General features: G+C 37.5%; 1 protein-coding gene across 2 annotated transcripts in view; it reads left to right on the top strand.

Annotated features, from left to right (window-relative positions):
* prel (preli-like) overlaps positions 1–14,232 on the top strand; it is a 202,342-nt gene that overhangs the window by 70,278 nt on the left and 117,832 nt on the right. For both annotated transcript variants that reach the window (XM_068388400.1, XM_068388401.1), the window contains exon 3: positions 2,721–2,928. In XM_068388400.1, coding sequence (XP_068244501.1) covers positions 2,721–2,928 — 208 coding nt within the window. The remainder of the gene's footprint in view (positions 1–2,720; positions 2,929–14,232) is intronic.

The following is a 14,232-nucleotide window of genomic DNA, read 5'->3' as shown; positions in this document are numbered from 1 at the left end:
CGCCAGCGCTCTCCAACGCGCCAACGATCTTTGGATCTGGGTGCGGTAGGGAAGTCTAGGTACATTTCTTCTTCCTTTTCTTTTCAGGCGAACCCCCCTATGGAAACTCTCCCAGGGATCGGTCGATCCCTGTTCTTCCAGAGGTAGTGTCTGACAGCACAGCCGTCAGCCAGCAGTCTTGGTTTGGGGCACTAGTCAGAGCGGTTACGCAGGCCTTCAAGCCTGTTCTCTCTGAATTGGGCCACAAATCCTTGGCTGCGTCTACCCCTCTGAAGAGAAAAAGAGGAGTTTCGGACGCGGTGACTTTTCCGAGGACTAAGCTGTCTCCTCGTATATATCTGTTGTCCCATGTCTGGGAACTAAACTATAATACTTGTATTATATACCCTACGACATCGCCCATTCAAAGGGATGTGGGCAAGTCACACTCGGTTTTGTCCCTGAGTTTGTAGCTAAGCTAGGACACAAAATCCGTCTGTAGCGGATCCTAGATTCGGGCCCTTTCGGATTGAGTCTCTGGTGTGTAACAAATCATCCTGATCAGTTGCTACTATACCCTGTGAGGGCACTGTGCTTATATCTCCAAAGAATGAGGGGAGCCCATCTGCAGCTATACAGGCTCTTTGTTAGCACGTGGAGAACCAGGAGGAAAATCGTGGATCAGGTTACAGAGAGCGCACTTGCATATAACCTCTCTACTGATGATCGATTCCCCCGTGTACAAGGTGTCAGGGGACTGAGTACCTCCCTGCCATTCAAAAAGAATCTCTTGTGATGCAGGTGCTGTAGGGTGGCGTGTGGAAACGTCAAACAATGTTCGCCGTCCACCACCTGCTAGACCTAACTACAGGAGCCTAGACACATTCTCAATAAGTCCTGTGGTGGCTGCTCAAAATGTGGTTTAATACACCTCAGCTCCCTTGTAGGATAAGTAGCAGATGGTCAAGTGCAGACGTTACCCACGAGTAAGTCTAAGGTGAATGTGTGAGGGGCTACTTCCTACTTCATCCTCCCCTCTCTCGGGGCACAACATCCGAGGAACTCTGCACAGCTTACGTCATTTATCTGCGGGTGAGTACCATGCCCTTTTTGCAACCTGATATATGTTATGTATATATTTATTATGTCCCCGTCCTCCAAGCAAGGTGCAGTTGGGCAATGTTTAGATTTAGCAATAGTCTTAGGCCAGCTGCATGCTTATCTATACTAATCACAGAAATTCTCTATTTCGTGCACTAATTGTCCAGGCTGTCATTCTACAAGGATAATGAGGTGTCAAGGTCCCTCACAAACAGTTTGTACAAAGCACAATATGCCACTCCAAGTTAGTAACCAGCCAGTTAGTTGAGGATTTCCACCCACATAAAGATGAGCCTCGTAAGTAAAGAGAGGAAGGTTTGTATGTTGCGCTGGAACAAATAACAAATTTGGAAGTCATTTGTATTCCTAGCTAATACAAACCTGGAGCACTTTACACATACTGGTTTCGCCAACACCTACTCCTGGAAAGTTCTGCTGTAATTGCAAAAGTGACAGTTAGTTGCTAGTTCTGGTGTGAGCAGGGCTAGCCTACCCCCCACCCCCGCTAACTATCAAAGGGTAGTTACACCTTGCTGAAAAGCTTTATCGGCTAGTTTCAACTTTGCCGAAATAAATACTCCCAAGAGCTCCTTGTATTTATAGCTAGAGAAATACAAATTACTTCCAAATTTGTTATATTTACTGCCTAGCTGACTGACGGTTAGACAGGCTTACTCGCCACCCACTGGTAATTATAAGTACCTTGTTAGATTTTTAACAGCCATAACAGCTTCGCTAAAGTCATTCAATACTGTACTTTCATTAAAAGACTTAGGTTTGTATAGTTATGAAAAGTACAAAGTACAGTACTTGAAAATTGTAGAATTATGTGATTATAAAAGTAATTTGTATTTTTCCTACCTGTACATAACACAAACATGAGTGTTTTAAAGTTAAACTTCTGACCTCAACCACCCTTCTCAGTCCCGAGCCAAAGGTCAAAAGTGAAAAATATTTCTCAGGAGAGATGGCTGGGCTACTCGCCCACACTCTCCACCTGTCGTTAACTACCTTGTTAATGATTTCAGTGGCCATTCCTTACTTTAAAGGTTTGTGTTGCTAAGAGCAGTACAAATTATGCTTTAAATTTTGTTTATCATAAACCAAACTTTTTATCTTGCTCTCCATCTCAGTGTATCCAAACATGTGCAATATGTCATGCAATTAACTTTTGACTCCTGGTCTAAATGAATACTTCAAAAGAACCACCTCCCGCCTAAAGTGAAATTATTCTTTAGGAATGGAGGATTTCTTTCTCAGTGATTAAATGTAGTCAACCTTTAGTATCCTTGTTTTCATTGTGCCTTAGATTCCTTAGTACCTCTTTGGATTTGCCCAACTTTTTACTGCTATGTTGAGATAATGCATCACAGACTTTTCATGGGATCTCTTATCAGTTTTTGATAATTCCCTCCCCTTTTGCGAGCCTTTTCCGGTAATTTCATTGAAAAAGAAATTGCATTTGGTAGTTTTTCAAACATTGGCACTTAGATTATTTGAAGTAGCTCAAAAGGGTTGAGTGTTCAACTTATTTATAGGGAAGAAAATATTCTTATAGTTCAATAACATAAACATTATTTCATCACTTAATTTTTCCTTAACTTTTAGTATGTAAGAACTAAATATATTTGATTTTACAGCACTCATGTCCTCTCAGAGGACACTGTTGTACGAAAGGTGGTTGGAAATTGTCTTCACTCAAAGCGGTTGTTAACAAAAACAAACCGAATGCCAAAGTGGGGGGAACGATTTATAAATGCTAGAAATGTTAACGTGATTGAAGAGTCAATTGTCAACCCAGAGAAGAAGGAATTTAGCACTTATACAAGAAATGTTGGACTAACAAAGGTAAATATTGCCTATATTTATTTTCTTATAAATATTTTCTTGAGTAGAAAGGAGGCAACTAATTTTCATGCTTAGACAGTAAAGCCACTGTAGTTTCAGTGTTCCTTTACTGTCAGCTGTATATGTCTTAATAGTATTACTGTTATCAATTAATGCAGACCTCTGTGTTCATTGATTTAGAATGAAGGATTCCATATGTTACAACTTAATTTATTTCAAGTTTTATTTGGAATGTGTAAACTTGTAAACAATCTGTGAATATGACTGAAGAAGACTACTATTGTATTTATTTGGAAAATGCACTTGATTTTAAGAGTTATAACATTTTTATTCTTACTCAGCTGAATTAGCTCTACAGTATCTAATTGAAAAATATCTTTTCAGTTTTATAGATACTATTTTGATACTGTATACAGTACTGTTATTGGAAATATGAAGAATCCTTAAATTTGATAATTTTTTTTCCTCCCGGCTGCTCTTTTCATCAGCATTACATTTTACATTTCACAATTATGAAGTTTTGTTGTGCTTACATTAATTACTTTTGATTTAAAAATTGAGACTAAAACTCCATTTCTTTATTAACAAATATAAAATTGATGATAAAGTTAAAAGTGAAATAAAGAAATGCTGTGACAGTATTTGTTTTATCATTCCCATAACAAGCATAAAAGTTACATTGTTTTATAAAAGTTCTTATTTTGTATGAAGAAATACAAATTTTTAATGTGGTGCTTCTGTAGGTCCTGGAATGAATTAGTCTCTCTCTCTCTCTCTCTCTCTCTCTCTCTCTCTCTCTCTCTCTCTCTCTCTCTCTCTCTCTCTCTCTCTGAGGTTGAAAGTTAGGGTATAAATCTATATAAAATAAGTGATCATTTAATAACTCATTTTGGAGTGTGGTTTCCAAAGACTTTTCTGTTAAAAGCTAGAACACACAGACTGTACCAACCTGTATGCAGTACTGCTCTGTCAGTAAGAGTTGAGCTTGACTCATTGGGTTGGTTAATCTCCTCCATTTAATAATGATGTATGTAGTACTAGGTATGCAATTACTGTAGTTCTAATAGTCTTGCCTTCTCCATCATAAAGCTCAATACTACACAGAAGTTTTATAGAAGCTGTCACCAGATTGTGGGGGGATCTTCCTAATCAAGCAGTTAAATTGGTGGAACTTCAGAAGTTCAAACTTAGAGTGAATCTCTTTATGTTTTTTAACTCTTTGGCTATGGTAAACAGCTTTTTTAGGACACTCCAAAAATCAAATAATTTTGTCTATAGTCATGTGTAGTGCCATAGCCTCTGCATCATGGTCCTCCACTGTCTTAGGTTAGAGTTCTCTTGCTTGAGGGCACACTCAGGCGCACTATTATATTTATTTCCTTATTTCCTTTCCTCACTGGGCTACTTTCCCTGTTGGAGCCTTTGGGCTTATAGCATCTTGCTTTTCCCATTAGGGTTGTAGCTTAGCTAGTAACAACAAAAACAACAACAATAATAATAATAATAATAATAATAATAATAATAATAATAATGATGATGATGTTTCCATGAGTCTCTTCATAGTTTGTATATGATATATCTATTTTAATGTTATTACTGATCTTAAGATATTTTATATTCTTTGTTCATTACTTTTCATATATAGTTTTTCTTTATTTGCTTTCCTCACTGTGCTATTTTTCCCTGTTGGAGCTCTTGGGCTTGCTGCATCCTGCTTCTATCTAGGGTTGTGCAAAGCGCGTATTCCATTAGTATAAGGGTGCCCCAGGGTTTAGGCTCTATTGAACCCATCACAGTGTTGTCAATGTTGAGTTTGTCTGCAAACTGATTACATGTCATCACTGAGAACCAATATTAATACTGGAGACAATGACTCCTGGGCACTTGCCTCTCACTCAGCTTCTTTTTATTCGTTGTTAACCAAGTCGAGCAAATTTTCTATGTGCTCGTATTTGATTGTGTTTTTAAGCTCCTACATCAACTTTTAAGTTAAGCAACATAGTTGATTAAGTTCTTGACTTGTTTTCCAATATTCTTAGCAATAGTTTTAATGTATTAGATGTTTTGATATTCATTTTGTTTTTGGTTGTTTTATTTTGATCTTGTTAACACAGCATGTGACACCATTACAGTTCTGACTTTCACAGTAGCATGGGAAGTACTTAGGTTAAAATGTTTATTGTTCCCATACTAACAAACCTTCCATTATTTATGTGGATACACTTTCAACAGAGCTGGAAGGCAGCCATTAGATTAAAAGTGCGAGGTGGCAACCCTACCTAACCCCTATGGTGGGTAGGTATGGGGTGGCTGGGCTACATGCTCTTGATCACGAGCTACACGCTCACGATCACGAGCTACACGCTCACGATCACGAGCTACACGCTCACGAGCTACACACTCACGATCACGAGCTACACGCTCACGATCACGATCACGATCTAGACACTCACGATCACGATCTAGACACTCACGAACTAGACGCTCACGGTCACAAGCTCTGGACGCTCACGGTCACAAGCTCTGGACGCTCACGATCATGAGCTAGACGCTCACGATCATGAACTACATGCTCACGATCACGAATTACATGCTCACTATCGCAAGCTAGACGCTCACACGCTTGTGTGAGACGCTCACACTCCCATGCGAGACGCTCACGCTCCCATGCAAGATGCTCACGCCCCCATGCGAGATGCACACGTCCTTGTGCGAGACGCTGGCGATCGAGATGTGTTCGTTATCATAATCACATTCACGAGCGAGACGATCATGATCGCGAGAGGAAGTTCTGTTCCTTAAAGGGAAGTTGATCCTCCAGTTTGTAAAGCGCCAACTTATCTGAAGATCGCTGACAATCACTGATCGTCACTTCGCCAATCGTCGCCATGCTGATCGCCAATTCTAGTTCAGCGATCATCAGAGCAGTGATTACAATTTTGTCAATCATTAACACCCGATCACCGATCGCTAGCTCGTCAGTTGCCGATTGTCAATGCCAATCGCTAGCAATTGCCGATCGTCAACCGCTGATCTCACTGATTTCGTAAGCAAAGTGAAATTGAAGGAAATGCAGAACAGTTTGAAAATATTGATAATGCCATAGACTTACTGAATGGAACCCTTCATACAGCAGGAGTTAATTAAATTCCCAAGACAACAGGGTTGTTTAAACGATGACCAATCCCCTGGTGGTCTTCAGAACTAACTGCCCTGCACAGAGCCACAAGAAGGTCTTTAACTCAACTGCGCAGACACCGCACTGAGGGCAATTTGATTATATACAAGAAATGTAGAGCACAGTTCTGTCGTGCCATGAAGGAATCTAGGTGCCAGTCATGAGTGTCTTTTGTTTCCTCCATTAACAGTAGAACACCACCATCTGCTGTGTGGAGGAAAATAAAAAAGATTGACAGCAAATTTACCCAGAACTCACCACCAGTGTTGAAGGTGAATGGTCAGTATGTGACTGAAGCAAATGATGTCAGCAATGCCCTGGCTGAACATTTTTCAAATGTATCCAGCAAGTGTGAAGGAGCTCCTGGTCACCATTATAGGAGCAACGAGGAAAATAAAATGTTAAATTTTGTAACAGGAAGTGAAGAGTCACATAATTCTCATTTTACTGAAAAAGAAATTTGATTCCACTCTTACAAATTGTAACAATACAGCCCCTGGACCCGATGGAATTCCATATGCAACATTTTAATACAAAGTTATTTATTTTAAGCATTATTGATAGAATATGGGGTGATCATAGTTATCCAAGTGTTTGGGAACTATCCATTATTTTAGCCTTTTTAAAACCTGGTAAGGACAAGTTTTTAGCAGCAAACTACCAACCTATTGTATTGACATCTTGTTTATGTAAAATCATGGAGAAGATGGTCAATGCAAGACTGATTTGGTACCTTGAAAAGAAGTGTATTTTATTACTGATTCAATGTGGATTTAGTAAAATGCACTCAACGACTGATGTGTTGATACGACTTGAGTCCTCTATATGTGAAGCGTTTGCTTCCAAACAGCACCATGTGACAGTCTTTTTTTTTACCTTGAAAAGGCATATGATACCATAAGAAGATATGGTATACTTAAAAGAATTCATGAATTAGGATTAAAAGGAGAACTACCACTATTTATTCAGTCATTTCTTTCACATAGAGTTTTTCAAGTGAGAGTGGGGGATACTATCAGAGAGTAAATGCCAGGAAGGAGTTCCTCAGGGTAGTGTGCTGTGTCAAACCCTGTTTGCACTAGCAATTAATGGGTTATCCTCAGTCATTCCACAGGATGTTCTCTCAACATCATTTGTGGATGATCTCTCAATATCATTTGCTGGAACTAGAATGGCAATGGTTGAGCGAAAAATAAAATTCTCTATTGACAAAATTATCCAGTGGGCCGATATGAATGGATTTAAGTTCTCTACAAGTAAAACTACTATTGTCCATTTCTGTCGTATTCGGGGAGTACACCCAGACCCGGATATATACATTAAAGGTCAACACATAACATGTGTAAGTGAAGCTAAATTTTTAGATTTAATATTTGATTGTAGGCTTACGTGGGTGTCTCACTTAAAAGCGTTGAAAGCTGAATGTCTTGAGGCTCTGAATCTTTTAAAAGTATTGTCCCATACATCATGGGGGCAGACCGCAATACTATTTTAAAATTATACAAGGCCTTGATTTTTTCCAAAATTAGTTATGGATGTGAAATATACTCTTCAGCCACCCCAACCCGATTAGAGATGTTAGATTCAATACATCATGCTGGTATTAGATTGTCCACAGGAGAGTTTAGAACTTCGCCTATTACAAGTCTCCTTGTTGATGCTGGGGAGTTGCCTCTAGACCTTTACCGAAAGTCTTCTATTGTTCGGTATTGGTTTAGGTTACAAAGACTCCCTAACTCTTTAGCTTTTCAGACTGCAAGCCTTGTAAGACACACATCATACTTTGAGTTGCACCCTAAATCTCCTCAACCTTATGGCTTTCAGGTGAAACAATTATTAAACAGTCTGAATATAATTAGAAGTATGGTACTTCCATTTAAGGTATCATCAACGCCTCCAAAGTTACCAGAGGTATCCTTTTGTAAATATTTTATTGGAGTTAAGGAGAATAAGAGTCCAAGTCTCTTTTTATGGAACATGTTGCAGAACATAATGGATTGACTTTTATATATACTGATGGCTCCAAATCTGATGCTGGCGTTGGATTTGGAGTACATAGTAAGGATTTTAATTGTAGAGGTGCACTTCCTCTAACAGCTTTCATATTTACTGCCGAACTGTATGGCATACTAACCGCTATTGAGAAAATAGCGTTGGTGAAGGAGGGTAATTTTACCATTTTTAGTGATGCAAGGAGTGTCCTTCAGGCTGTAGAAGTTTTTAATTCTAGTAACCCTCTAATTTTAAAGATTTTAGAATGGTTTTTTATTATTGGTCTGAGAGGTATAATGGTTCAATTTTGTTGGGTTCCAGCACATGTAGGAGTGTCTGGGAATGAAAAGGTGGATTTACTGGCGAAGAATGCTGCATCTGAGTTGCTACCAAGAAGGTATCTTATTCCCTTTAATGATTTCTTACATCATGAATTGGTTTTGTCATAGTTGGCAACAGCACAGGGATGGTCTAGATGGTAATAAGATGAGAGAGGTCACAAATGTCATATCTCCTTGGAGATATAACACAATGCCCCGAAAGTAGGAGACGTCTCTTTGTCGTCTCCGCATTGGTCATACACGGTTGACACACGAGTTTCTTCTGAAGGGACAACACCAACCGTATTGCGACGACTGTTTGGTACCTTTAACAGTGAGGCATTTGTTGATCGAATGCCCCAATTATAATACATACATACATATACCAAAGGCACTTCCCCCAATTTTGGGGGGTAGCCGACATCAACAAAGAAACAAAACAAAAAGGGGACCTCTACTCTCTACGTTCCTTCAGCCTAACCAGGGACTCAACCGAGTTCAGCTGGTACTGCTAGGGTGCCACAGCCCAACCTCCCACATTATCCACCACAGATGAAGCTTCATAATGCTGAATCCCCTACTGCTGCTACCTCCGCGGTCATCTAAGGCACCGGAGGAAGCAGCAGGCCTACCGGAACTGCGTCACAATCGCTCGCCATTCATTCCTATTTCTAGCACGCTCTATTGCCTCTCTCACATCTATCCTATCACCCATAGCTTTCTTCACACCATCCATCCACCCAAACCTTGGCCTTCCTCTTGTACTTCTCCCATCCACTCTTGCATTCATCACCTTCTTTAGCAGACAACCATTTTCCATTCTCTCAACATGGCCAAACCACCTCAACACATTCATATCCACTCTAGCCGCTAACTCATTTCTTACACCCGTTCTCTCCCTCACCACTTCGTTCCTAACCCTATCTACTCGAGATACACCAGCCATACTCCTTAGACACTTCATCTCAAACACATTCAATTTCTGTCTCTCCATCACTTTCATTCCCCACAACTCCGATCCATACATCACAGTTGGTACAATCACTTTCTCATATAGAACTCTCTTTACATTCATGCCCAACCCTCTATTTTTTACTACTCCCTTAACTGCCCCTAACACTTTGCAACCTTCATTCACTCTGACGTACATCTGCTTCCACTCCACCATTTGCTGCAACAACAGACCCCAAGTACTTAAACTGATCCACCTCCTCAAGTAACTCTCCATTCAACATGACATTCAACCTTGCACCACCTTCCCTTCTCGTACATCTCATAACCTTACTCTTACCCACATTAACTCTCAACTTCCTTCTCTCACACACCCTTCCAAATTCTGTCACTATTCGGTCAAGCTTCTCTTCTGTGTCTGCTACCAGTACAGTATCATCCGCAAACAACAACTGATTTACCTCCCATTCATGGTCATTCTCGCCTACCAGTTTTAATCCTCGTCCAAGCACTCGAGCATTCACCTCTCTCACCACTCCATCAACATACAAGTTAAACAACCACGGCGACATCACACATCCCTGTCTCAGGCCCACTCTCACCGGAAACCAATCACTCACTTCATTTCCTATTCTAACACATGCTTTACTACCTTTGTAGAAACTTTTCACTGCTTGCAACAACCTTCCACCAACTCCATATAACCTCATCACATTCCACATTGCTTCCCTATCAACTCTATCATATGCTTTCTCCAGATCCATAAACGCAACATACACCTCCTTACCTTTTGCTAAATATTTCTCGCATATCTGCCTAACTGTAAAAATCTGATTTATACAACCCCTACCTCTTCTAAAACCACCCTGTACTTCCAATTATAATAACTTGAGAAATAGATATCTGTTTGAGGCTCGAGGTGAGGATGGCAGGCTCATCCTGGCCAAGATCCTTGGACATGATGTGTTGTACAATGCTAGTGGCATTTTCAAATTTATATCAGAAGCAGGTCTTCTTAATGCTATTCAACTTTTATAACATATTTACTTCTCTGGTTTTAAATGAATGTTCTTTTAATCTTTATTTATAATAAACGATATCGGCATCAATGACCTTCGATGTCAGGATGCCAGAAAACTTCAAATCAATCAATCTCTCTCTCAAAATCCTTGTTACATGTATGTAAATTAACATCTCTACATTAAATTTTAATCTTCAGCTTATTTTCTTTTAATAATATTTGGTTCCTTCTTGCATATTGAATTAATACAAGCATTTTAGTTTAAATAGTAAATAGAATGAAAAAGTAAATACATTTAAGCCTGTGTAAATTATTCATAGAATTTATATTAAATGTAGAAATGAAATTCTCCATGCAATATCATTGATTCCTGGCCTAAGCAGGTCATGTCATTTTGTTTGTTTCAGAGAAAAATGCTTTTCCTTTTATCCTTCTTATTTCTTAATGAAAATTTTTCATTTTTTTATTAAAATAAATCTCTTTAAACATAGCATAACAAAAGAACATAGTTTTCAGTCGGAAAGGGAGAAAAGGCTCTCCACCATTGACAGCTGTGAGTGGTTTATAAGAGAGGGGACCGATAGGGTAAAAATTAGTATCGTTTGCTTCAAGTCCTCAACAGTATACTATAGCACACATTATCAAAGCTTGAGATAATTATAATTTAAACACATTTAATTTCATCAATGATGGTAATTCTAAAAAGATTTATTAAAAAAAAAATAATTTTTTTGTTAAGAAATAAGAGTTACTGATAATTCTATATCAATTCTAATTTTTCTTCATTGAAATAACTATTCTAATAAAACATTATTCAAGCTTACATAATTAAATAAAAGTAATCTAATTTCATAATCTTTAGATTTTTCTTAACTTTAATGCATGTTTATATTTTTCATCGGCTTTATAAATTACATATAAATCAAATATTACTTAAACATAATGTATATATAGACTTCTTTTAATAATTTTTTATTACTGTATTAGAATTACTATAACTAAGTGTTTATCACTGAATAGTTTACACGTGTTAGCTATGACGTTGGCCTATTCTGCTTTGTACGGTTACTTTGAATACTTTAGCGTGAAAAGTAATTATCGCGAAACCACGTGTTTGTTTTTTTACATATTTTATACGCTTTTCTGTAATACGAACGACCGAATACGCAAAGAGTGAACCAGCAAAAAGCAAGATCTTACTCTTCAGGTTTTTTTACATCACAATGTGATTCTGCAAAAAGAGGACCGAATGGGAGATGCACACGCGAGGAGAGACAATGAAAGACAGAGAGAAAGTCTCGGCTACAATTAAAGTAAAGAATGTACTTGTCCCCGCTACCACTGGTAACGACCTGAATGCGGATAGTTGACACCATTAAAATTTTTATAGCTATATGCCAGCTTCCACTGATTTCTTTTCAGGTTTCTAGAGTTATTGAAAATACAAATTATTTCAAATTATCCATATTAGGGGGAAAGAGCTCCGTACTAGCTCCTCCCCCTCACTCTTGATCCTTAGGGGAGAGGAGGGAGCAAACCCCTCTCCATATTTTTATATTTACATATTTATGCAGTGTATGTAACATACTAGGCAAATGCTAATTAATGGGTCTGATGATAATAAATCAGTTAACTATTGAGTCACAACTGTTTCAATAACTGACGGGTTCACAAATGTTTTATAACATTCTGATGAAAATTGTGTCATAAAGTATTCTTATTGATTTCATCATCTAAAAACTTTTGGAGTAGGTTTGCATACAAAGTATGTTACTCTTTGCGGTTGATTTTTGTTGTGCTTTAATCATCTTCAAATTTTGTAAATAAACTAATCACTACATAACTTTTTTTCTTTACTTTTGTAATTTCAAGACACCAGACATTATTGTTATTTCGTGATATACAAGGAGATTTTAGATATAATTAATGGCTTTATTTTCATTACTACTGTTTGCAATTAATTTGTAAACAAACAGATGGCAGTAAAAGGTAAAAGAGCACAAAGCAGCACCTGGGTAAAAAAATGTGGAGGGGGGGGATTAATAAATAGCGCCTCAACCATGCTACCAGAAAACACCAATAATTGTCCTCAGGGTGTAGTTATATCTTATTTATCCATTTGTTTGATTCTACAGTAAGGTATGATTGACAAATAAATTGGATATTGAAAAATTAAAATTACCAAAATGGCAAACATAATGGTTTTGTTTTAATCCGCCTCCAAGTTACTTTCTGTACTATTTCGCATGTTAATTTATAACACACAGCATTCCTTTTTTGTTATGTTTAATGAGAACTTCTATTTCTCTTCAATATATTATTAATCCAACCGGTTAGAAATAACATACATTCTGACAGTAGCAACGAATACAATCAGATTTACGGCAGTAACTTCACTAACAACTACCCGGTAGAAGGACGTAAGCAATTGTATACATAAGAATGTAGATAATTTCCAATTCTAAACCAAAAGGGGAATTCAGGTAAACACAAAGAAATAAAAATCCAAATTAACTGAGTTCTGTGAGGAAATACTACTGTAAAGTCAGGTTAAAGAGAATTAGAAATTTGGTCGTGAATAACTATGAAAATTTGTTGGTAAACATATTTGTTACGACTTAGATATTTTTTAAGCAATTCAGTTACGTTGTATTGACTAAGCAAAGAAAATTGTTGAAAAGGCAATATATAATCTTAGTGTGTGATAAAAAGAAATGCCTTTATTGCCATTTTCAGTTTGTTATTAGGCAATAGAGTGTTGTATCAGCCACCAGACCTTACATATGAATTAACGTTCTTTGAGCAGAGTTGTGAATTAACTCAAAAGGAGTTAATTTATTTACTTAGTTTATCTTATATTGGCAATTGATGAGAGATTTCTAATGGTCGGGGGTTTAGGTGTTTTCTTATGGATAATTTAAAGGAACTAAAGCAATAGCAAAATTAATCGATTGGTCCCCACAATTATTCCCGGATTAAGGAGGTGCTGAATTGTCGATGGTGCCTGTGATATCCCATAGAGTAAAGATTATTTTCACCATAATATTCTCGTGTCGATCACTCATTTTACATCAGTAAAAATCCAATTGAAATTGTTTATTGCTTACCATGCTCATATAATTATGACTTAAAAGAAGATAAATACATCACCAGTCACAAACTCTATCATGTCTTACGTGCATTTTCCTTCTATGTTATGATTTCAATACTTTTTATTAACTTTTGCTCATTGTTTTCAGCATAGAACTTCAATAGCTGTCATTCTGTATCTTTAGGTCATTCATAGTTGATGGTCCAACATCAAACTCCTCGTCAGACGTTTATCGCTTATACCACTTTAAAGTTTTATCAACAAATTAACTTTCTGTTTTACAAACATTCAATACTATAGATTTTGTTCCTCTTAACTGAAATGTGTTAAAGGGAGGTGCGTTGCAATGAGGGTTGAGTGTAATTGCCTTTGCAAAAATTAAAGATTTTGCAAAGGGTATGTATTCACCCCGATCGCATTTATTTATTTGTTTGTGTGCAACTTTATACAAAAACTATATTTAAGATTTTGACCAAACATGGTAGCCATGTTAGTATGACCCAAGGATGAATTAGTACTATCTTGGATAAAGTACATGAAAATACAACTATGCAGCAGTACTGTACTTTGAAAATAATCACAATGTTAAGTAAATAGCAAATATTTCTTAGTTTATTTTGGATTTATGAGCAGCATTATGCAAAAACTACTGAACCAATTTCAGCGAATCTTGATGCACACGTGTGGTATGACCCAAGGACAAATCCATTAGATTTTGAAGAAAATGCATCAAAGTGCAAGTACACAGTTG

The sequence above is a fragment of the Palaemon carinicauda genome, chromosome 15 (assembly GCF_036898095.1).
Source record: "Palaemon carinicauda isolate YSFRI2023 chromosome 15, ASM3689809v2, whole genome shotgun sequence".
Taxonomy (NCBI): Eukaryota; Metazoa; Arthropoda; class Malacostraca; order Decapoda; family Palaemonidae; genus Palaemon; species Palaemon carinicauda.
Note: the sequence above shows the minus strand (reverse complement) of the source record. Positions and strands in the feature narration are given on the sequence as shown.